At 40.5% G+C, this 22,084-nt stretch overlaps 2 protein-coding genes across 2 annotated transcripts; one reads left to right on the top strand and one right to left on the bottom strand.

Moving 5' to 3' along the window:
• The first annotated feature begins 4,558 nt into the window (after nt 1-4,558).
• anapc5 (anaphase promoting complex subunit 5) lies at nt 4,559-13,749 on the top strand. Its single transcript, XM_022758792.1, has 17 exons — nt 4,559-5,033; nt 5,125-5,204; nt 5,467-5,576; nt 5,653-5,896; nt 6,082-6,148; nt 6,333-6,434; nt 6,560-6,750; nt 6,853-6,934; nt 7,081-7,173; nt 8,310-8,491; nt 8,750-8,885; nt 9,065-9,139; nt 9,825-9,946; nt 10,045-10,152; nt 10,485-10,632; nt 10,802-10,964; nt 11,066-13,749. Exons 1-17 carry the CDS (start codon nt 4,836-4,838, stop codon nt 11,284-11,286), a joined length of 2,322 nt encoding a protein of 773 aa, XP_022614513.1. The 5' UTR covers nt 4,559-4,835; the 3' UTR covers nt 11,287-13,749.
• A 1,189-nt stretch (nt 13,750-14,938) lies between these two features.
• Nucleotides 14,939-20,662, bottom strand: ggt1 (gamma-glutamyltransferase 1). Its single transcript, XM_022757758.1, has 12 exons — nt 20,490-20,662; nt 20,282-20,412; nt 20,108-20,197; nt 19,570-19,762; nt 18,444-18,604; nt 18,129-18,278; nt 17,540-17,676; nt 17,126-17,313; nt 16,892-17,019; nt 16,341-16,453; nt 16,138-16,251; nt 14,939-15,085 (listed from the first exon to the last, which is right to left on the bottom strand). The coding sequence occupies exons 1-12, from the start codon at nt 20,660-20,662 to the stop codon at nt 14,939-14,941; spliced, it is 1,725 nt and encodes a 574-aa protein (XP_022613479.1).
• Nucleotides 20,663-22,084: the final 1,422 nt, after the last annotated feature.

Consider the following 22,084-nt stretch of genomic DNA (forward strand, 5'->3'; position numbering starts at 1 on the left):
GTTTTTGTATGTATTATATTAATGAGAAATAGCATATTAACAAGTGAGCTGTAGGTGCTGGTAGCTATGTCTCCTGTTTCCAGCCTTTATGCTAAAATAAGCTGACCAGACCTTTATCTTCTCATCTCATCAGCGGGACATGAGGGTATTTTCCATGGTATTTCGGTAAAGAAAATCCAGTGAAATTACTCCTGTTAAATAATTGTGACTGATGATGTGCCAACTGATAATCAAAGCATTTATATTTACTCAAAAACATTTTTTTTTAATTTTTTTTCATGATTGTAATTAAGTTTTTTCCATTCAGGACAAAGAGGGGCAGATTCAATAACTCAATATCCTCTGTTGAAGAAGTGACACATTCTGACATAATGGTGGGTAATTGTTTTGTTTTGTTTTGTTTTGTTTTGTTTTGTTTTGTTTTGTTTTGTTTTGTTTTGTTTTGTTTTGTTTTGTTGTGTTTTCTCTTCTTTTCTTTTCTTTTCTTTTCTTTTCTTTTCTTTTGCAACTGTTAGAATAAATAAGGATATTTTTTTTCCTGATATGGTTTTTCTACTTAATGTTTGGACTTATTATGGCCTATAGATAGATAGATAGATAGATAGATAGATTGATAGATAGATTGATTGATAGATAAAAAGTCAAACTCTTTCGTTATCCAATGGTCATGAAACCTGGAGGCTAATGACGGTTTTTCAGCCGAATAAGACACAAGACACGACACACAAGTTTGTTTGTGCTGATCCTTTGCATATCTAATCCTACAAACTGTGCAGTCATACAGTTGGTAATGTTAGCTTACAATGACTCATGTATTGACAGAGGCATTTACAGTCAATTCATTTAAGCTTTTCAAAAATATAAACTCTGACAGGTGTCACTGTGCACCGTCTCCTGACTTTACCTTAATATGAGAGAGAGAGACGGAGGAGATGGAGATGGGGGGTGGGGGTGGGGGTCGGGGGCACATTGATTGTACTGTCTCTCCTCCCTCTCACACTGGTTTCTGATGAGAGGAAATTTTGAACCAGACTGAATGAGCTGGTATTTCAATAGTGCCATCTCCTGGATAAAGTTGTGTATTGTACTGTCATTAAACTTCTTCGGGGATCATGCCCCAACAAATTTTCATATACAGGTATCGGTACATAGTTATGTTCTTGGTCTGTTTTCACCTTTCAGGCTTCAGTATGTCAGTCAAATTTACTCTTCCTATGCCATTCTTATATTCACATTTGAAGTTCATCCAATAATGACACTTTTCTCCCTAACCTAAGACTAATAACAAACACATTACTGATAAGAACAATTTAAAGGTGGATAAAAGCTATGTATTTCTATGACAGGAGTGGATTTATCTAATTTGAACACATTAAACGCATCTCCCATTATAGCGCTACAATAAGGGGGAGCATGTTTATGAATGCTGATGAAATTACAATGTAAATGACATGCAATGTTGGAAATCTAAATATTTCCCTGGTATATTAAAATATGTAATCAAATGACTGAGGAGACAGACAAACTAGTATCAAATGTACCAAAGAGTGTATATTTTTAATTTTGTCACCTGTATGTATCATATCCACTGAAGGGATATCTTAGTAATAGTAATAGTCCGCGAGAACATATGTATCCGTTCATACATATGTACTGTATGTCATACATACAAATGACAACAATAAAACCTTGAACCTTGAGTCTTACCTGAGGGCATTAGCTAACAGCAACACAGAAATGTTCCATCTGATTAGCTTGTCGTGCTACTGAGCTCCTCCCTCATACTGATACTGTGCATATTTATTAATGGATGTTCTGTAAATTTGAATAACTTCCTCTTATGATGTTAATGAAAAGATTGGTACCAATCTCATGTCTGTTTGTTATCTTAAATGTGTAACTATAGCCAGCAGCCAGTTAGCTGAACTGGCTCTGTCTGGAGGTAACAAAATCTTCCTACCAGCCCCTCTAAAGATAAATACTAGCACTGTTTGAGTAGTGAGGTAATTGTATGGCCACACCAAAATGACGAGTGCACTACGAGAGGTAAGTGCATAAATATGGTGAAATACTATGTGGATAAAAATCAGGTTTTGCAGCTTTGTTGTTCTGTTATAATGTGACCTGGTGACATCAGTCTTTGTGTTTGAAGTCACATACTATAATGGATACTGGAGGAAAATACAGGGGTTACCTTTACACATTCCAGTTTAGCAGGAGTAGTGCAGAGCTCCGATCTGATTGACTGAAGTCTGAGGCTCTGTATTAATTAATGTAAGATAACTGAATGTCTCTGGTGTTTGAATTGGGTTTGTTTTTTTATTTCAAAATGTCAGTATGGAGATAATATTGTTTGGGCAGTGTATCACGGTGCACCATGCATATGTCAATTGCTTGCACTTCAGATTAGCAGCTACAACAAGCTTTTTAAATGATTTGTAAATGAATCAAGATGCATAGGTCATTTGGAACAGATAAGAAAAAACTAAAAAAAGGTATGCCACCCACTTTAACTTGTAAAATTACACTTCACTTAAGCAACTTTTTACTGCGTGTAGAATGTGAGAGAAAAGTGAAAACTGTGAGCTACATATTTGTTTATGATAAATAATTAACACTAGTTTTTACTGGCTACAACCTCAACCTAGAAGCAGTACAGAACAGCAATGTTTGGGTGATGAATATGTATGAAATAATGTGTAGATTTTAATCCATTTGCATCTTGTATACAATGGACATTGTACATGACAATAATGCCTTTAGATCCATAGATCTTTGTGAAGTTGTAAGGGTATAAGAACATCCCTTTTTTACATAAATAAACATAAGTGAACCTAAACTAAAATGATCCCACTTTGTAGCTTTATGGCCACTTGTTTATGACTGTTAGACACCAGAGGTTCAGGATTCAACTCTCACTGAGAGTCAGTGGAAAAGTCTTTGCCTACTGTATAGTCTGACTGAAAAATCCAGATATTGTAAGATGATTGTCACTTATTTACATGTTTACCTCAACAGATGTGCCAAATGTCTTCGTGAGGCTGTTTTGGAGTTTTTTATCCACAGAGACACCTGGGGTCCTCCTTGAAGTCTCCAGAGTTACAGCACTCATCTAAATAAGAGGAGAACAGGCGAGGGATGATCAGAATAAACAAGAAAGGCATAAGCAGAGATAGTAGATGTTATGCGGCTAGTAGTAGTTGTTGTAGCAGTAGTTGTGTTACTAGTTGTAGAGGTAATAGTGGAGGCAGCAGCTTCAGACATAGCTGAAAACTCTGTTTTGATTTGTATAGCTACTAATCGTTTCCTAAAATCCCAGTATTTCATATTTGATGATTAAAACATAAATATTGAAATGGGAGCACACTTTGGGTTTTAGATGAACCTCTAGCACTAAAACAACATTACGAAGTGTGTATTTAACTTAATATAAGTTAAACTCCTCTCACTCACCAGTGGGACCAGCTGAGCTATGTGCTGTGCCACCAGGTATCCAACACATTCCTGAAGGATGTGTGAAGAAACAGACAGGACTCTCTCCAGCACAGCTCTGGGACCGAGAGCCTCCTCCAGTGTTCCCAGGACTGTCAGCCATCTGCTAAATGAGACAACGTCCATAATATTATGGGAACATGTTAAACTGATGCATTTAAAACTGCTTATACTGGGCTTTCACAAAACCTGCAAAAGTTTTTGGTTAATTTGCTATATAGGCTATATTCACGATGCGTAACTCCATCCTTAAGATGAAGAAATAGTCATTATCAATATAGTCACTTGCTGAACTCTTAAAGAAAAGGTTTCATTTGAGGTAGAGCCCTGAGCTGTTTTAGTATTAAAGCCACAAACTATTCATTATCTATTTTATCCATATTCAATCACGTGTTAAATATTAAAATTACTATAATCTTTCATTATTTGACTAATCAAAAAGTTTGTTTTTTAAATGTCTGGTGATGGAGGATGATGTTGTGTCAACCTTGATACCATAGATACTTGATAGAATTGTGGATGATTTTATTGTATGCTGCCATCTGGTGGTCACAGTGTTGAACTATGAACTACAGCTCTGCCTGTAATGGTGAGCACTGTCAAAATAAAATTTAGAACAATTCATAGATATAGTTACGCATTGTGGCCATTGGAGGCAATTAATTTTATAAGATGGCAGCCATCAAATCCACTTCAGCACAGGGCTTCCATGGTCAAGGCAGACGCAATAGCACTTCCGGTGAAGACCTTCAAAATAAAGGTGACCTTGGGAATATGGTGTTCAAATCTGACTACTACACGCCGCAAAGTATCAGCCTTTGAAAGCAGAAAATCGTCACTTGGACATCATCGTTTTCATTTCCCAGTGTTTGTTGTTGTTGTTGTTGTTGTTGTTGTTGTTGTCCCAGCCTTGCTATGAACCAGAGTCCAAGTTTGAAATGTGCAAATAAAGTTTAATGAAAAAAAAATGCACTGCCTCTTTATGACGTATTTTTAAGGGGACAGAGGGAGGGCGGTTTGAAAGGAAAAATGAAAATTTTATCAACATGTTTACAATAAACCAAATTACCCGATAATGTCGAAGTGACTGGTCGCTGTCAGTAAGATGCCTCATCTGCAAGTTAATTGAGACTAAACGTTGACTTGTTTTCGGCTTCTTCGCAGGACTTAGCTGATGTTCAGTGAACTTGGTACGTTAGCTAGCTCGCTGCTGCTTGTTTGACTGTTGCCTGTCTTAACTTTCCTCTCCGTTAAACGTTGACCCAGTGTACGTTAAAACTGGTGTCTTTCTTCGCCGTAGCCTAGTAGTAGTAGTTGTAGCAACCGTAGTTAACCTACTGAAGATGGCGAGTGTACATGAAAGTTTGTATTTCAACCCAATGATGACGAACGGAGTGGTCCATGCTAACGTGTTTGGCATTAAAGACTGGGTGACTCCGTATAAAATCTCTGTGCTGGCGCTGCTGTATGAGATGACCGCATCCAAAATCACTCTACCGGAAAGAAGACGACTGAACAAGCTGATTCTGCCCCTGCAGCAGGTTTGTTTTGTTGAATCAGTTGTCTTGCACTCCACTGTATTGAAGCAGGTGTCTCATAGCTGTATCTTCTGTTTCATGTGGGGTTTATCAGGGTCCAGATCTGACTCTTGGCCAGTTCCTGCAGACAGTGGAGGAGTGTTGCCCTCAGACTGCATATGCTGTGAAACTCAGGTGCTTCGGCTTGATACACACCGACTAGATTTAATTGCTTTGTACCCATACAGTCTTGTAGTTATGTTAAAAATCAATATTAGGCTCAGACTACTGGGGCTTTCATGGTCTCCATAAGTTGTATCACCTCATAATAATATAGCTTTTAGCAAGGGAAAGACGATACATAATGACATGATACTTAGAACCCAAACAATATAATATCACAATAATGTTTAAATATTGACATTTCTAGTTGCTGAGGCTATTGTTTTTCCATCAGGCTGCATGAAATGGCAGATGGAGAGCTGAAAGACATGGAGTACTTCTTTTCCACTCTTCCCACTCCATTCACCGCTTTTGATTCTGAGGCTTATAAAACCAGTGTTGTGGGTGAGTAGGGCACATGATTTGTCTGTATTATTCTCATTAAAAAGACATTAAGCTGTGTCTCACCTGTTTTTTTTAGGTCTTTTTATGAGGCACATGCTCCTGGCGTACAACAAGCTGTCCTTCAGTCAGGTCTACAAACTCTACAAGTCTCTGCAGCACTACTACCACAGTCACTATGCCAAGCCGACCGATGGGCAGGTGGGTTTGCCAGCGCTGGTTGCCGACGACTCTGATATGGACCTCACCAGCACTGAGGACAATGTAGGAGACAGAATGGACAAAGAGGACTTGGACACACCATTGCATGAGTCAGAGCTTCGGTTAGTGATGCTGTTGTTGCATAGTTATATAAACTGTTCTACTATCATTGGGCAAACACGCATATGTCTTCCCTGCCTTGATTGTGTGAAAAACATCTAAATCATGGTAAATATAAACTTGTTTTGATGTTAATGTGATTTGGATGATTTTTACAGCAGAGTCTTGTGTACTATTTTGGTTCTAGAAATGACAATGCTCCAAGCAGAGGTCCCCTCTCACAAAAACAAGCAGAGTACTTTCTTGCAAGACAGGTGAGTGTTTAAATCAAGGCTGCAGTGAACACAAATGTATTAGTGCCATCTTGTTTAAACTAGCAGATTTGACGCAATAGGAAAAATTTTAACCATCAACATCCTGTGTCAAACCTAGATGTGCTATTGTGGCACTCAAAGGCCCTTACCTTTTTTTTTTTTTTTTTAAAACATCTGTCACCAGGCATATCTTCTGAAGAATGATGAGAACAAAGCTCTAAAGCCCGCTGCACTGCAGGAAGAGCTCAACAACATGCTGAAGTTTAACCCCGATTTTGCTGAGGCGGTAAGACTCATCACCCCAACTCATTATAATTTTTATGTTTTATGTCCATTCATAATTTACCAGAGAGAATCCCTGGGGAGGGGGTATGTCCTTCATCAGCTATATGGTCATTTCTCTCTCCTCAGCATTACCTGAACTACTTGAACAGCATGAGAGTCCAGGACATCTTCCTCTCCGCCCACAGTCTCTTACATTATTTTGACCGCCTCATCTTGTCCGGAAGTGAGGGAAAGAGCAACGGGGATGAGGGCTATGGTCGAAGTCTCCGCTATGCTGCTCTTAACTTGGCAAGCCTGCACTGTCGCTTTGGTCACTAGTAAGTACACGTGCTGGGGCAATTCTGAGTAGAAGGACAAGTTCATAAATAAAGTATAAATGCCTTAATTATATAGATGTTTTTCCTTTCCCTTCCCTTCAGTCAGCAGGCGGATCTGGCTCTGCAGGAGGCTATCCGCATTGCCCAGGAGTCTAATGACCATGTGTGCTTGCAGCACTGTCTGGTAAGATACTTTTTTCTACTGTTATTATTATTATTTTGCTTCCTGTTACTGTTGTGTCACCACTGTTGACACCATGATTCATTATGCCTGAATTTAATGAGTGTGCCTTAGATTATTTCTCCCTGTCTCTTTGTGTCTTATACCAGAGTTGGCTCTACACACTGGAACAGATGAAGGGATCTGACAGCACAGTGTTAACTGAGGATTCAGTGAAAATGGCTGCCCATTTCTGCCTGCCAGTGAGTTTTGCATAAGCTCTTAAATAAGTATGCATATATTAAACTGGCTGTGGTTGTTCATTATTTTTTAATTGCTTTGGCTCAATTTTTATAACAGCTTCAATTTGCATGACGTACCACAAAATGCAATACCTCAAATTTTTGCATAGCACACACATTTGTAGCACACAAAATAAAAACAATTGTATCAAATTACATAAAACATTAGCATCTATCCAAATCCTACTTCCATACAAGGTAAAACAATGATTGTGACTGCACTAACCCTTCACTGCATCAGTTCACTGTGTCTGTTTGGTGACGACCACAAAGTTTGATTTTATTCCAGACACCAAAGCTTAAATAAATCAATCCACAGTAGGTTTAATATTGTAAAATACAATAAGCTTCAATAATATCAAAATGAATGAAAACATAAAACATTAAACTACAATTTACACTATTGTAATTCTCACTAAATACTTTGCAACATTTTGATGGAAATCAAAACAAGTTATATCTCTTTTCCATTTTTTACACTACTGTGATACATATAGTGGTGATGAAGTGGTCGAGGTTATATTAAGATAACACATGTTGCATTTCTTCACTGATCTTAGCACTTAGTAATGAGGATTTGATCTTGTGCAAATATTACGTGTCGCTATTCTGAGGACTGAGGTAGAGTTAGTGTTTTGCACTTTGTCTTCAAGGACAGCATTTTGTGAGGGAAGCAGAGAATTTCATACATCAGTTTGGTTCTTTGCAGCAGGTGTTTTGCACATTGTAACTGGTGAAAAGTCAAAGAAATAGTAAAATACTGTAAGAGATGTTCTTTATGTAATTATACTGCATGTACAGCTGTTACACAGTGGCTTTTGGATAAACATATTAATTGTCAGCAGCACTTTAGTACCTCTCATTATAAGTTCCTATTTAGCAATCTTGACTCAGTTGTTTTAATAACATAATAATAACCTACTGAGACTAAAAGAACGTTTAATGAGTGCAAATGAAATAGTAAATTAAAACATTAAGCGAAACAACACAGAATGCATCATTTACCACGTGTCTTGGCTAAACCTGCTAAACCTTTTTATATTTGATCCTTCACATGCGTTATCCACCACACTGACTGATAATCCTCTCTGTTGTAGTACCTGGCATCTCTGGGCATTCAGTCTTTGGTCCAGCAGGGGGCGACACAGGGTAAGACAGCACACAAACTGATGGACGCACTGAAGGACACAGACATCCTGCACTGGAAGCACAGTCTGTCGGAGCTGATCGAGATCAGCCTGGCTCAGACTACGTCCATATGGAGGATGTACGGCAAGAGGTCAGGCTCATCACCTTGCCACCCCACCACACAGTTGTCACTTCACTTCACTGTTACTGTCAGTAGGCTGCATGCTAGCTCACAGCCTTCTCCCGACTCAAATTAAATCTGCCCTGTGAAACACGACTGAAATATCTAATATTTTTATGCATGGGTTTAAAATTTTCTGAACATCTTCTGTACAAGTCAGGCTTCGCAAGAGCATAAATACAGCAGCCATAGACAAGTCATTAATGTGGCTCCCTTTGTCTGGTACAGCACCATGGCTCTGCAGCAGGCCCAGCTGCTTCTCAACATGAGCAGTCTGGAGCCAGTCAACTTCAGCGTCCAGCAGAACAACACAGAGGCGTTCACCGTGGCTCTCTGCCACCTGGCCGAGCTACACGCTGAGCAGGTAACACATTTGATTTGATCTTGTCTGTCTGCTTTCTGCCCCGCTGTTGCATATCCATTAGTTCATTGGCCCAGTGTTGCGGGAAGGTAATAAATATTGATCAGGTCTGTTTTCCAGCTCCTGGGTAGAGTTCAGCCCTTAAATCTTTTGTCTCCTTTTGTACCTTTGTTCTGTCGCAGGGCCTGTACAATGCAGTTTCAGAGATTCTTCGGCATCTGAAAGAGCAGTTTCCTCCCCACTCGCAGCATGCCAAGGTGTGCTCCCTAAATTGTATTATTCATTGCTGCCCTACAAAGGCTATGACTGCAGAAAGAGTGAAGTTGAGGAAAAATGTGCAAGCTCACTAGTAAACACCATAAAGGATGAGAAAGTTGTTTCGCCTTCAGTTTTTAACCAAAAAAATAAATCATTACCATAGAACTTACATATTACAATACCACAGTCTGCCTTTAGATAATGACAAAACAAAGTACTAGTAGAAAATGCAGTATCTACCAGAATGTCCTCTTTGGTGTCCAATTGTCTGACATTATTTACGTCTAGTGTCTATCTGTCTACTATTAATATTTATATTTAAATCAATATAATGAATGAATTTATATTTTATTATATTGACATATGTGATTTAAATGTAGGTAAACAACGAATTCTACTGGCATAGAGTCAATAGCTGAGATGGCAGTTGCTGCTATTCCGCTAAGCTAACGTGGTTGGCAGGAGTTTAGCTCAAGTTTTTTTTCTTCATCATGAGTAGATTTAACTACTGCTTCATTTAATTAAGTGGGATAGCAAATAAAAGTGCCAACATTTATATGTTGTTATGTTTGTCTATGTTTAGGTAAAACACATGTCAAAAAGTCATAGTTAATGAGAGGAAATGTAAAAAAAAAAAAAAAGATGTTAATTGTTTTTTTATTTACCTTTCAATCTCTGATTCAGCTCTGGATGCTGTGCGATCTTAAAATCCAGTTTGAGAGACATATGAACGAAGGAAAATACCACTTAGCGGAGCTGCTAGTCACAGCCATCTCTGCCTTAAACAAAACAGAAGGTCTCTACAGGTAACGCCAAGGCACAGATCTTCAGTTCTAATCTTAACAATGGCTGACTCATTCAGGTGTAAATTGTGCCGTGGCAGTGATGATGTGTTTATTGACAGGAAAGCTCAAGTTCTGAAGGCTCTCAACCGCAGCACCGAGGCGTACAGCATCTTACAACAACTGCAGGTTCGCTGTGAGAAGACTAAATGTACAGAGATGGTCATCAGGTAGACGGCCACTTATGTTGTTACAATTACGCATTATGATGACATTTTCTGATAACATGATGAACTGTTTGCTGGAGTGTAGAGGAGAGTGAACACACCTTAACTTAATCTATCTTAGTTTTTGTGGAACTGAATTGACTCATCTTTTTTAGGGCTGTCATGAATATTTAATGTACGATGTTCACATTATGCATCATCTTAAGAAGCACTAAGTGTTGTGGTATAAAAAGACTGAATAAAAAATAAATGCCTTTTCCAAAAAAATTTTTTTTTTTTTTTTTCAGGGATCAGACCAAGTCATGTTTTTATTCTTGTCTTTATATCTCATACAGAGTGATGCTCTCCACTGCTGAGCTTCACTGGGAGTCGTCTGGCTTCTCCACAGCTCTCCCTCTGCTCCTGCAGGCTTTGGCTTTGGCCAGACAGCACCACCTACAATCCCTGGCCTCAGAGACCATCCTTCACCTGGCCTTTACTCAGGTAATCCACAACAGAGAAACAGTCTTCACTCAGATTCTGTTACAGCTGTCATATATGCAAATCACCACAGACGTTATGTGCGGTGAGACAGCTTTAAATGCTAAATAAAAGCAGGACAGGCGTGCACGCATTGTTTATTTATTGTCTTTTTTGTCTCTCCTCTCTTCAGCTCATGCTGGGGGTTCCTGAGCAGGCTCTGAGTGTCCTGCATGAAGCCATTGAGCCTGTCCTGGCCCACGGAGCAGTCATGGACAAGGGCCGAGCCCTGCTGCTGACAGCCCGCTGTCAGATGGCGGTGGCTGGGTTCAGGCCAAACGGACAAGGGCAAGCAGGTAACAGCTTCAGCCCCCCTGCTGAACACTGATCTCTATGTCACAGAGTCATGTGGTTGTTCAATTACATTTATACACTGCTGCTTATTGTATCCCTGCAGATTTGCATTTGGCGGTGTTGGCTGTTGACACGCTAAACGAGGCTGCTGCCTATTTTTCAAAACTGAACTGTAAGGAGCGGCTGCGTGACGTCCACTATCTGCAGGCTCAGCTCCACCGTTCTCTGGGACAAACTTCACAGTGCAACAAAAGTGCCATGCTCTTCCGGCTGCTGGACCAGGAGCTGCAGTCACCAGCACCACCAGTGTCCATGCGACTCTAACTGCTCCTTTTTCAACAACAAACTCAATTGTTTTTTTTTTGTGCTGCTGAGAAGGACACACACCTCCTCTACCTGCTGAGCTGAGTCATTTCAGCTCACCACTAGATGGTGGTGAAACTCTGTTCCGCTCTCTCTCAGCTCTAAAGGATTTCTTTTATAAATATTTTGAAGTGGAGGTAATTGTGGAACTCTTTGCACGCACTGCCAGGATAATAATTAAATAGGACAATGTCCACAGAGATAAATAAGGCTGAGTTCCCAGTAGATTAAGAATGGGTCTATTGTCTCTTCACTTGTGGTCTGTTACAGATTGAATGATAGCCTGTTAATGAACACATGTTTTTAAAAGCTTGTGCCACAGCAACAGTCCAGTTTTGTCTGACAAACATACATGCTAGGCCACGGCACCACAGAAACAATGAAAGTTTATCAGGAGCTGTCACAGCAGCACTGATTTACCCACCGCTACTTGATGAATGAGGGTAATATCACAGTTAGCTACAAGATGAATGTGTTTCAGTGGCCTGGATGATTCATATTCCACCAGAAGAATACTGATGAAGCTGGAATCCAGAGGAAAGAAATCGTGATCACATTTATAATGTAATAGACTTGCGATGACAGAACAGCAGATACTGTATCTGTATTCCACTTATGTCTGACACGATTTGTGAGAACCATTTTGGCTGATAACATTACATTTGTTCTGACGGACCCATAATCCATTACTGAAAGCGCTTCTTTCAAAAAAATAAACGACTTGTTTCATCTAATTTAGTTTTCAGTTAATCTGACACAAGTATAAGAATAATTGTAATAGGAATATGTCTGCAGTTGGAATATCTGTGTGGTACAGGATAGTTAAAGTTTCAGCAGGGTTTAAACTTACTAGTTTTGTTTGTCTTGGTGCACAAGCATCTCTGAGGTTGGTGGTTGAATGATTGGAGCTGTCCGGCCTTGTTGACAGGAAATTTCTGTCCCATTTACAGCCTGTGCCGGCCCCCTGAAAGGTCCTGTTGAATCAATTTAAGTGCCATGTTTGACTTTATGTCATTTGCTGCTTAAAAAGCAGAAAGTAAACAGTAGGTAGAGTATGTGAGCCAGGTCACAGGGTCAGTTTAGGATAAACTAACGCTTTTCCGTGTTTACATAGTGCAGAGCTGAACATTCAGTTTATACTTTTAACCCAGAGAGAATGCAGGTATGGTGGTGCTGCAGTGGGAGTTAAACCACTAATCATTATCCATCAAGTTTGGCAGAACCATTTACCGCAGAAAGCTTCCTATTTGTATTTGACGCTGCTGGTTACCAAAAGGCTTTCAGTGCAGCAGAGCAATTTCCATGAGTTGAGAGAATTCTTCCATTAGTGACGAGATTTAAAAAACAGCAACTGAAAAGATTTTTTTTTTTTTTTTAAGCTCTGAAAATTTATGGACGACAAAAAGCTGACATTTTTGAGATTGAAGTTTTTACCTAAAGGCAGTGAAGCATTCTCATTGTTGCTGGTACTTGGTTTTTCATTTGCTCAAAGAGCGCACAGATATTTACTGAATACTGATTGAAATTCACTGAAGAGTGAAAGTAAAAAGGGGTCAGACTCTTCAGGGGTCCTGAGTCCTCCACAGCTTCTGTTTATCTTTTCTGACCATAATTGAACCCATTATGTCCTAAAAAATGTTTTCACTGTATTTTTTTTAGTGCTGAAATGGTGAGTCAATCAACAAAATCAATGGAATCAAATCCAATTTTTGCTTTTCTCTGTGTTAGCCATGCTACTGACATGGCAGTAGGATGGGTCTATTGGTCTATTGGTCCACCACTTTGGTCTTGACTGAAATGTCGTAACCACTATCCGTGGATGGCCATGAATCCTAATGACCTTGGTGCTAGCCTGACTTTTCCTCTAGTGTCATCATCAGGTTAACACTTTTGGTTTGTAGTGACATTTCTTAATAGCTATTGGATGACTTCCCATGAAATCTGGCACGGACATGATCATCATTCATGATCTTCCTCATGATGAATTTAATGTAGATTGGGCATCCCTTGACTTTTAATCCAGCACCTTCATCAGATCAAAATTTAGATTTGTCCAGTTCTTTGGTTTGTGACCCGCAGTGTTAAAGACATTTCCATCAGCCTCTGCTGTACTCGGTGTTAAGTGCTAATTAGCTAATGTTGACATGCTAACATGCATGTCATAACATAACATAACATAACTGTACTGCTCAAAGTACAGTCTCCTTGAGTTTTGAGAGCTAACATTATGTTTTACAAGGATGTTTGCATGCCTGTGTTAGCATTTAGCTCAAAGTACAACCTCCTTGAGTTATGACAGCTTGTCAAACAAACAAGAAATTTGAACACGTCACTTTGAGCTTACGAAAATGTTTTCATGGAACTTTTTTGTGGAAATGTTTTAAATTAATTAGTATTAAACAATTAATGGATAATGGAAATAATTGTTGGTTGTAGTTCTTGTGAACATCTGATTAACTGTCCTGACTCACTGTATGTGCCCTGGATTAAATGTATTTACCACAATACATGAGGTTCTGAACTAACACTGTAGAACAAAACCTGACTCAACACAAACTAAAAGATAAGATATAGTGATTTCATGGACCGGCATTCCCGCACAGAAACAGCACAGTTTCTATGGTAAAATATAACATCTTTGTTCAAAATGTTTAATAACAAGCATGGCAACAAACATGGCATAGGAACAATGCATGTTTAGAAAAATATATCTGCAAATGTATTTTTCAGAATACACTATACATTCACTTAACCTCTACTCGATATTAAACATTTACAATTCAAAAAGTAATAGTTTCACTATAGAGTCACGGTAGAAAACAACACGGTAAGTTTCTGCTAAATAATGTTCTTGCAGGATCGACTTACATCAGGAGAAAGATGTAGGTAGACATTTTGGTAAAACAGGCAAACAACCTGAGGTGTTCTTATATTTAAGTGATGTACCTGCTTGCTGGTCATGTTTTTAATTCATGGTTTTTCACCAGTTTGACATGAAACCCAACCCCTCTCCCCCGCCCCACTCCTCCCCTCTCAGACAAACTGTCCAGTTATTGACAATAGTTTTTCCTTAGACAATAAAAGAAATAAAAAGAAAATACTACATGGACAACCTACAACCACTCAGATTCTTACCTAAAACATAGTGAAGAAACCTAAGAACTTTTCTTATTATGACATTATAATTTGCCTAATATTTGGTACTTAACTTGTTTTTAATATGTTGGATACTGTATCATGCAGGGTTATTATATAAAGCAGATGTGTTTCGGTCTTTCGTAAAACATCTCCTTCCTGACCAGTATCCAGTAGTGATGATACGGGAGTCAAACTAGGTGCAACCTCTTATTTTACTTCAAAACACAAAAATAATGCCAAAGTAAAAAGTAATGCTGAATCGTTGAGTTGGAGTAAAAGAGGTATTGAAATGGAGTCATGTTCCATGTTTGAGTAAAAGAAATTCATCTCAGAGAAGGATTGGTGGCTGTGTCTCCGTAGCTTAAACACTGCTTGAGTCTTCAGTGCAGGCACCTTTTGTGTATAGTGGCTCTGTCCAAGTGTCTTTGAGGAGACGTTCCAGGCTGACAGGTCAGAGGAGGCCCTGAAGTCACGCTCAGTATCCTGCTGGATAGCCTCCTTTCCTGGGGTCAGACTCTGCACAGAGACGCTCCCCCTGCCGCACCACCGCCTGGACCACAGAGTCTGGAGTCCTCAGCAGTTGTGTTACGTGGTTCTTCTGGGCCAGACCCTCCAGGACACTCTGCCATGGTACCATCACACACACACACACACACACACACAAACAAACATGTAGATTCTTGTGCAGGAGGTTAAGGTATTACTGTTCTGTGATAGAGGTCAATAACAGGATCTAAAAGGAACATATTCTCCATCATGTCACATTAATATCCTTGATTATTGTTTTCTAATGTCACACATCTGTGGAATGATTTCCCACCTTTCTAGCACCCAGTACGCTATGAAAATCAACTTCCATGAATCTCAAACTTGGTTGAGATGGGTCATCTATCGGAGGAAACACTTGGTCACCTTTTATTTGTTATTCTTGCCAGTTAGATTTGGTTATTTCATGATGTCCGGAGGATGAATCCCAGTGAGTTCGGTGAGACCCTGACCTTCCCTCTGTTCTCTAGTTCTGTACCATGAGATTGACATTTTTTGGTTTTCAGTAAGATCTTCCAACAAATATGACATTTGGTGCAGACATTCACGCCCCCCTCAGGATTATTTGTGGTGACTTTGCTGATCCCATCACTTCTCATCTTGCGCCACCATCAGGTCAAAATTGTAATATCTCCAAAACCACAGTTGATAACTGCAAAACGAATGACAATCCCGTCGTACTTTGTGTTTACCGCTACTTAGAAAATGTTAGCATGCTAACACAATAGCATGGCTATAGTGTCTTAGGACTGCTTACGTTTTATTTATTATTCATAATTATGGTTGTCGTCCTGTGATGATGCAGGTGACAGAGGGGATTGTTTTTAAACGTTTTTTGTTGGTGAATTTAGATGATTGATACAATCTCAAATACCAAACTGAAGTTAGTATTATCCCAAGTTTCAAGCCTTTGCAAGTTGATTTTCATACTGTCGTGAGCTGAAATGAATGGTTGTCTGGGCTGTAGACAATCAATCAAAAAAGGCATGGTATGCTTTGCAAAAAACTCTAAGTTTGTAGTCACATTAGTATGTAATGAGTAATGCTTCATTAATCAGCAACACCAGAGGCTGCTTAGTGATATCATATATTCCATGATGTTGTTTTGCATCATAAGTCTCCACCCACCTTTTCAAAGCCCTGCTCCACCACTGTCATATTTGGGTTGAGCTGATTGTGGACTCGTGGCTCCGTCACGGCTTTCTTTAGGTCATAGTTAAAGAACAGGGAGTTCAGGATTACCTGTTTTTGGCCAGAAAATGCAAGACGTTAAATAATTAAGTGTGTGTGAGTCTGTGGGATGAGGACGCATGTGAATGAATCAGACTTACTAAGGCGGTGGCTGTGGTGATTTTTGTGCCCCCGGACGCTCCTACAACCATTTTCACTCTGTTGTCTTTGTCAAAGATGATAGTGGGACACATGGAAGACAGCGGCCTCTTCCCTACAACAGATAAACAGAAGGCTGCTACGACTGCTTAATGGAGAATTGTTTACTTTTTACCTTGTGGTTTCATGGTCCCCACGCAGCATTTTAATACCTAAAGCTGCCACATTAATCTGCCACATATTTAAAATGACTGCAAACAAACCAAAGAGCAGCAGTGAGCCGCAGTTTGAGTGAGAAAATGAGCTTATAGCTCTAAAACTGGAGAAGGATGACTCTGTTTGTGAGCTCCTGACAGTGACAGATGCAGGGACAAATGAAAGGCTGCTGGAAACATCACCTCTGCATCATCCTCACTAGAGAAAGGGTCAAGTCACATCCTCTTTGTGACTGAATTTAGAAACACTACCATCCACCAAAACAGACGTGTCCAAAATGTATAACCTAAACTGGGGGTTGGAGTAATACAGGTGTGACAATTCAGTTCAGCCACACCTGGTTGGATGAAGTTGTTGGGCGAGGGAGGGATTCCAAACCCATTTGTCATGTACGGAGAGCTGAAGTCGTCCATTTCATCGTTGAAAATGATTCCAGTTGATCGAGACATGACTTTGGAACCAAAGCTGGGGAAATAAAACAGCTTTTTAATGAGTGATTCACTCAAAGTCACAGATCATATGCAGCAAAACAAAGGAAAAGCTATATATTTCAAATTCTCTAACTTCTTACTATAGATTAATAGTGCTGGTGGCGGCCACGGCGCTTCCATCCTCAGCTATGACCGACAGGTGAGCTGTCCCATGGTTGTCTGGGACAAAATAGTCTGGCTCGTAGTAGCTGTCTGGGTGAGTGGTGTCATCTGTAATTTTACTTCTTATGCCATCAGCAAAGTAGTCTGAAGTCATGTTTTGGATAAGCTGAGAGGAACAAAACAAGTCAGTTGCAGAGCTGTTTGTCATGAATGCTAAACTAATGCAGAGCACTCGTTCTGGCCATTGTAACAACACAGAAGACACTACCTGGATTTTTAAAATCAGGGCTAAAAAAAACGATCATGCTGCCCTCAAGCAATGCATTTCACACACTATAGAGATGCTCCAAAATAAAGGTCTGAAGGATAATAACAATAACATTAAGGCTTACATCAGTAATATTGAGATAACGTGGGTCCCCGAGTCGGCTCCTCTTGGCATAAGCAAAACGAAAAGCCTCCACGATGCGATGGTATGTCAGAGTCTTTTTCTCTGCTGTAGAGACACTTGTGTCTGTGAAGTTGTACCCTGCAAAATATCCACAGGAAAAATCATGTCTGGAGCAAATAAAGAATTACATTTTCTTGGCCCACTCAGGTAATGAGGCTTCTCCATCATTGTGCTAAAAGCCCATTTCACTCCATGGCAGGTCATTAAAGTCTAAGTCAAATAACAACATGAGCCCTTCCAGCAGATCTGGAATCTAGTGGGGACACGTTTCTCCAGAGTCATATATGAACACATTAAATCTTACCCCTCATTTAAAACTAATGATGCCACTTTTTATTTAAAGCATGACTAAAGATTCTCTGTCTGAACAGATGGGGTGTTGATGGTGAATTCAACTTGGCAAGCAGAACCGAGCAGCAGCTCTGTTTTCTGCTTCCAGACCGGGCGGAGAAACATTTCAGGGACGACCTGGGGAAACCTGACATCCTTTCTTCTGCATGGCTGCACAAGCACTTGGCCAAGCTGCTCACCATCCACTATGTTGAGTATGAGTGCCAGCACAGGGCCACTGGAGGGGGCGTCTGGGACATACATGGTGTATTCCCCAACGTTCAGCTTCAGAGGGTTCTCATTCAGCACAGGCTGGTACTCCAACAAATCATCTAGGGTGATAACGCCACCTGGAACGTGCACAGAAATGAACAGAGTGAAATTTAAAATGAGGAATAAAGTTCTAATAGCTGATTGCTGTATTTCTGTAAAGCTTTGGTTTGAGTTCTGAGCCTATTGACAACATTTGTTCATTCATGTATCTCTAAAGGTAAAAATGAACAGGAGAACAAGACCTGCCGCCTGGATGTCCTCCACGATGCTCTGGGCCATTGACCCGTTATAAAACACGTCAGGTCCCTCTTCTGCTATTCGTTGGTACGTGTCGGCCAGCTTTGGAAATCTAACGATATCATTTTCCTTCAGGATGTTTTTTTGAGAATCACAAAACACCTCACTGGAAAATGAGAAGAAGAATATGAAAATCAGTTGTTGTTTTTTTTTAAATGTATGTTAAAGCCGTTATGACTCAAATTTGAAAATGTGTGACTTCACAGTGATGAGAAGATTAATACATGTCTGTTCATTAAACCTGAAGCTACTGTGGATGCATTAATATGGTTACAGCCACATGCCAATTTGTTTCAGTGGCCACTCTCTCTGCAACAAAAAAACCCCTGCAGGCCTAAAAAGCCTTGTTCTCATAGACTACCATTATAAAAGAGATGCAACTTCAAACAGGGTTAATTATTACTGTTTTTTTAAACCATTAAGATTAAACCATTTTAGATTTGAAAACTTTCCAGAACCTAGAAAAGTTATTTATTATATGTGTGGCGTCATCCCAGTGTAAAGTTTATGGGCCCAACAGGATTGAGCAGGTAGGGTCATGAAAGCAAAACACAAATTTGCATGTACAGTGTGCCGCACAAGGCAGGAGCCAACCAGGAAGCAGGAAAACTTTTTTTTTTTTGCCTCATGCACTGGGTGAGTAATTTGCATTTAAATGAATGGGGCTTCATCTTGAAGTCAAGTGTCCCTTTCTTCTAATACATCCACAGAAGCTATAGCCGGGAGAGGTTGGAGGCTGGGGGGAAACGGCCGGCCTGACACAGTCCTAAGTAAAATAAATGTAGCTACCAGTACTTCTAAAGAACACAAATTGTACCTTTATCCACAAGTTTTATCTTGTTCATTTAATATGTACAAAAAGCTTAGTGTAAAAACAATAAGCTAAGAGAAAGTATATTTCCTAAGATGTCAAACTATTCCTTTAAGTTTCCAGCACAGATTCTTGGACTATATTCAAATTAATTTATGATTTATATTAATTTCATTCATGAAATTAGAAAAAGCAGCAGAGTTAGCAGAGCAATTGTTGCTGCCCTTCAAGTGTATGTGTATTTAATGTTTCATCCTCACCACATGTTGGCGTCTCTTTGAATTGACTCTTTGCTCTTGAAGATGGCGTGAGCCAAAGCTTTTCCTATAGGGAAGCCATCGCGAGCCAAGGCAATGCTGGGCTCAAACAGCTCCCTCCATGGCAGCTTGCCATGCCTCTTGTGTGCCATCTCGTAACCACGGATCTCCCCGGGAATGGCTATGGACAATCCACCTGTCAGGTGGAAACAGCAATAGCACTATTTTTGAATTTCACAAGCTTTGTCTCTGTCCCTTGTCCGTGTGGAGGTGCAGCAGCACATCCAGATTCGGTATTTCATTTTCATGTGACCACCAACAGGTGCGAGGGAAGATAGAGAAAGATTAAGTGTGATAGAACATCCGAGAGGAGCCGGACGAATATTCATCTTCTCTAAATCCTTCTCTAGCCTCTGAGAGTCCTGTTCCAGTAGCTTCAGTGTCAGTGTCACCGAACTCAATGAAGCCAGATGTGCTTTGAGTGACTCTCTCTTCTCTCTGCACCAGGGAAATACTCCAACAGCTCACAGCTAGTCCCTACCTGTACGAGAAAGCTTGGTGTTGTTGCCAAACATGTCTTCGGTGGCGTTCATGGGCGCAGTCTCCCTCGCATCGATGGTTTCTACCTTCCCTGTTGAGCAGAAAATGAGGACAGATTGAGGATTTTTGCTTAGTTAACTTTGTTGGCAAGTTGACACTAACGATGCGCACTCACCTGTGGAGGCGTTGTAGATGACAAAGAAGAGCCCTCCTCCGACGCCCATGCTGTGAGCGTTCAAAAGGCCGACACATAGCAAGGCAGCGATGGAAGCGTCCACGGCCGAACCATTTTTCTTCAAAATGTCCCTGAAAACACCGACAATGTGATACCAGTGAATGTCACATCTGGAAATCAAAAGTTTAGAGCATCAGAGTCGTCTTACCTCCCCACTTCTGAACACTTCCCAGCATCTGCAGCCACAGCAGCCTTTGAGTAGAAGTAGTCAGAGGGGGGAGGCGTGTTTTTCTTCCCCAGCCCCATGAAGACCCCCAGGAACAGGCTCACTGCAGCCACCAGAAGGACCACCAGGCCAGCAATCAGGGACTTCCCAACCATTTTCCTGCCCGGGGAAAATCAACACACCTCACAGTCAAGACAGGATCCAGCTCAGCTCAGAAACAAGTGTCCTCTCCTCCAGACATCACCCATCATTTTCATCGTGGTAGCAGAACCTTTACATGAATAACAACGTGGGAGGGAAAAAAAAGCACATTTTGTTTTTGTTTTTTTGGAGAGCAGAAAGTTCACTCACCTTGAGTTGTTCTTGCACAGATAGATGTCAAATACAGGACAAAAAGAAGACAGAAGAAGGGAGCTGTCCATTCAGCTAACTCTCAGTGTGTGCCATGCTGATGATGGAACATCATGTGTCATCTTTGGTTTTCAGGTGTCATTGTAATGTTGCTGAGCAAAGCCTTGTGGATAATAAGCATGTGTACGTTTTTGAAAGTTACAGGCATAAAAACAGATGCATGGAGACAGACAGGGACGTAGAGGAAGACGGAGGTGGGAGGTCAAGGTCGTGAAAGCTTTCTTCTGTAACGACTGTGTGTTTGAGCTCCATATTAGCAATAAAGCAATGAGGTTTTAAACTCTGACAGCAAACTGCACTTTCAATTCTTCACAAAAATCTGATTTTGTTTTGGTTTAATGGATCATTTTTTAAAGAGTAGACAGCACTTTTCAAATGATGGATGCCCCCCTTTCCTCACATTGGGGTGAAGCTCTTGAGTGTGTCTTTCTAGTCTCCTATAACCTTCCATTTCACTCTGATATCAATCTGGCAGGCTTGCCAAAGTGAAGGTGAGAGTGATCTGTTTACAGATGCAGGCAGCATTCAGCCCCAACTCGGGGATCCGTGTGATTGGCTCAGCCAGCAGCGTTGCCATGCTCAGTAGCTGTGTCACACTCTATTTGGCTTGCAGGCATCCTCAGACTGATTGAGATGCCTGAGCCTTCATCCCAACGACACAGGTCCAAGCTGGCAACGTCTGTGACAGGAGCTTCTCAACAGCAAACTACCCCTCTGTGGTACCTCAGCTAATCCAGCGTGCACTCCTGTTGCTGGGCCACACTGATAAAGCACTGTCAAAGGAGCCTGTGGGCTGCTGCTGCTACTGCTGTGGCTGTGATTGTGTCTAAATCTAATCACTACTATCCTGTTCTGGATCTCCCAGGTTCAGAGCAACCCTAAGGATTGGAGTTTATTTAATGGACAGAGATGATTTATAGCGGAAGAGGACAATTACATATCTGTTTGTCGCAGATCACAAAAGCCTTCCTTCAGCTTTTGTGTGTGCATCAGTCACTGGATGAGGGGGGTTGCTTTTATGAAATATCAGCTGGAAATCGGTCGTATTTTCATCCCTCAGCAAGAGGCTTATAGGTTTCATTTTGACTTTGCTGGGAGGTATACACTCCTACCCGTCCAGGTTTCGCTCCGATTGTTTTTGCACAACAGAGGGGATGGCTTGTCTA

The sequence above is a fragment of the Seriola dumerili genome, unplaced genomic scaffold (genome assembly GCF_002260705.1).
Source record: "Seriola dumerili isolate Sdu_G_001 unplaced genomic scaffold, Sdu_1.0 BDQW01000017.1, whole genome shotgun sequence".
In the NCBI taxonomy this organism is placed as follows: domain Eukaryota; kingdom Metazoa; phylum Chordata; class Actinopteri; order Carangiformes; family Carangidae; genus Seriola; species Seriola dumerili.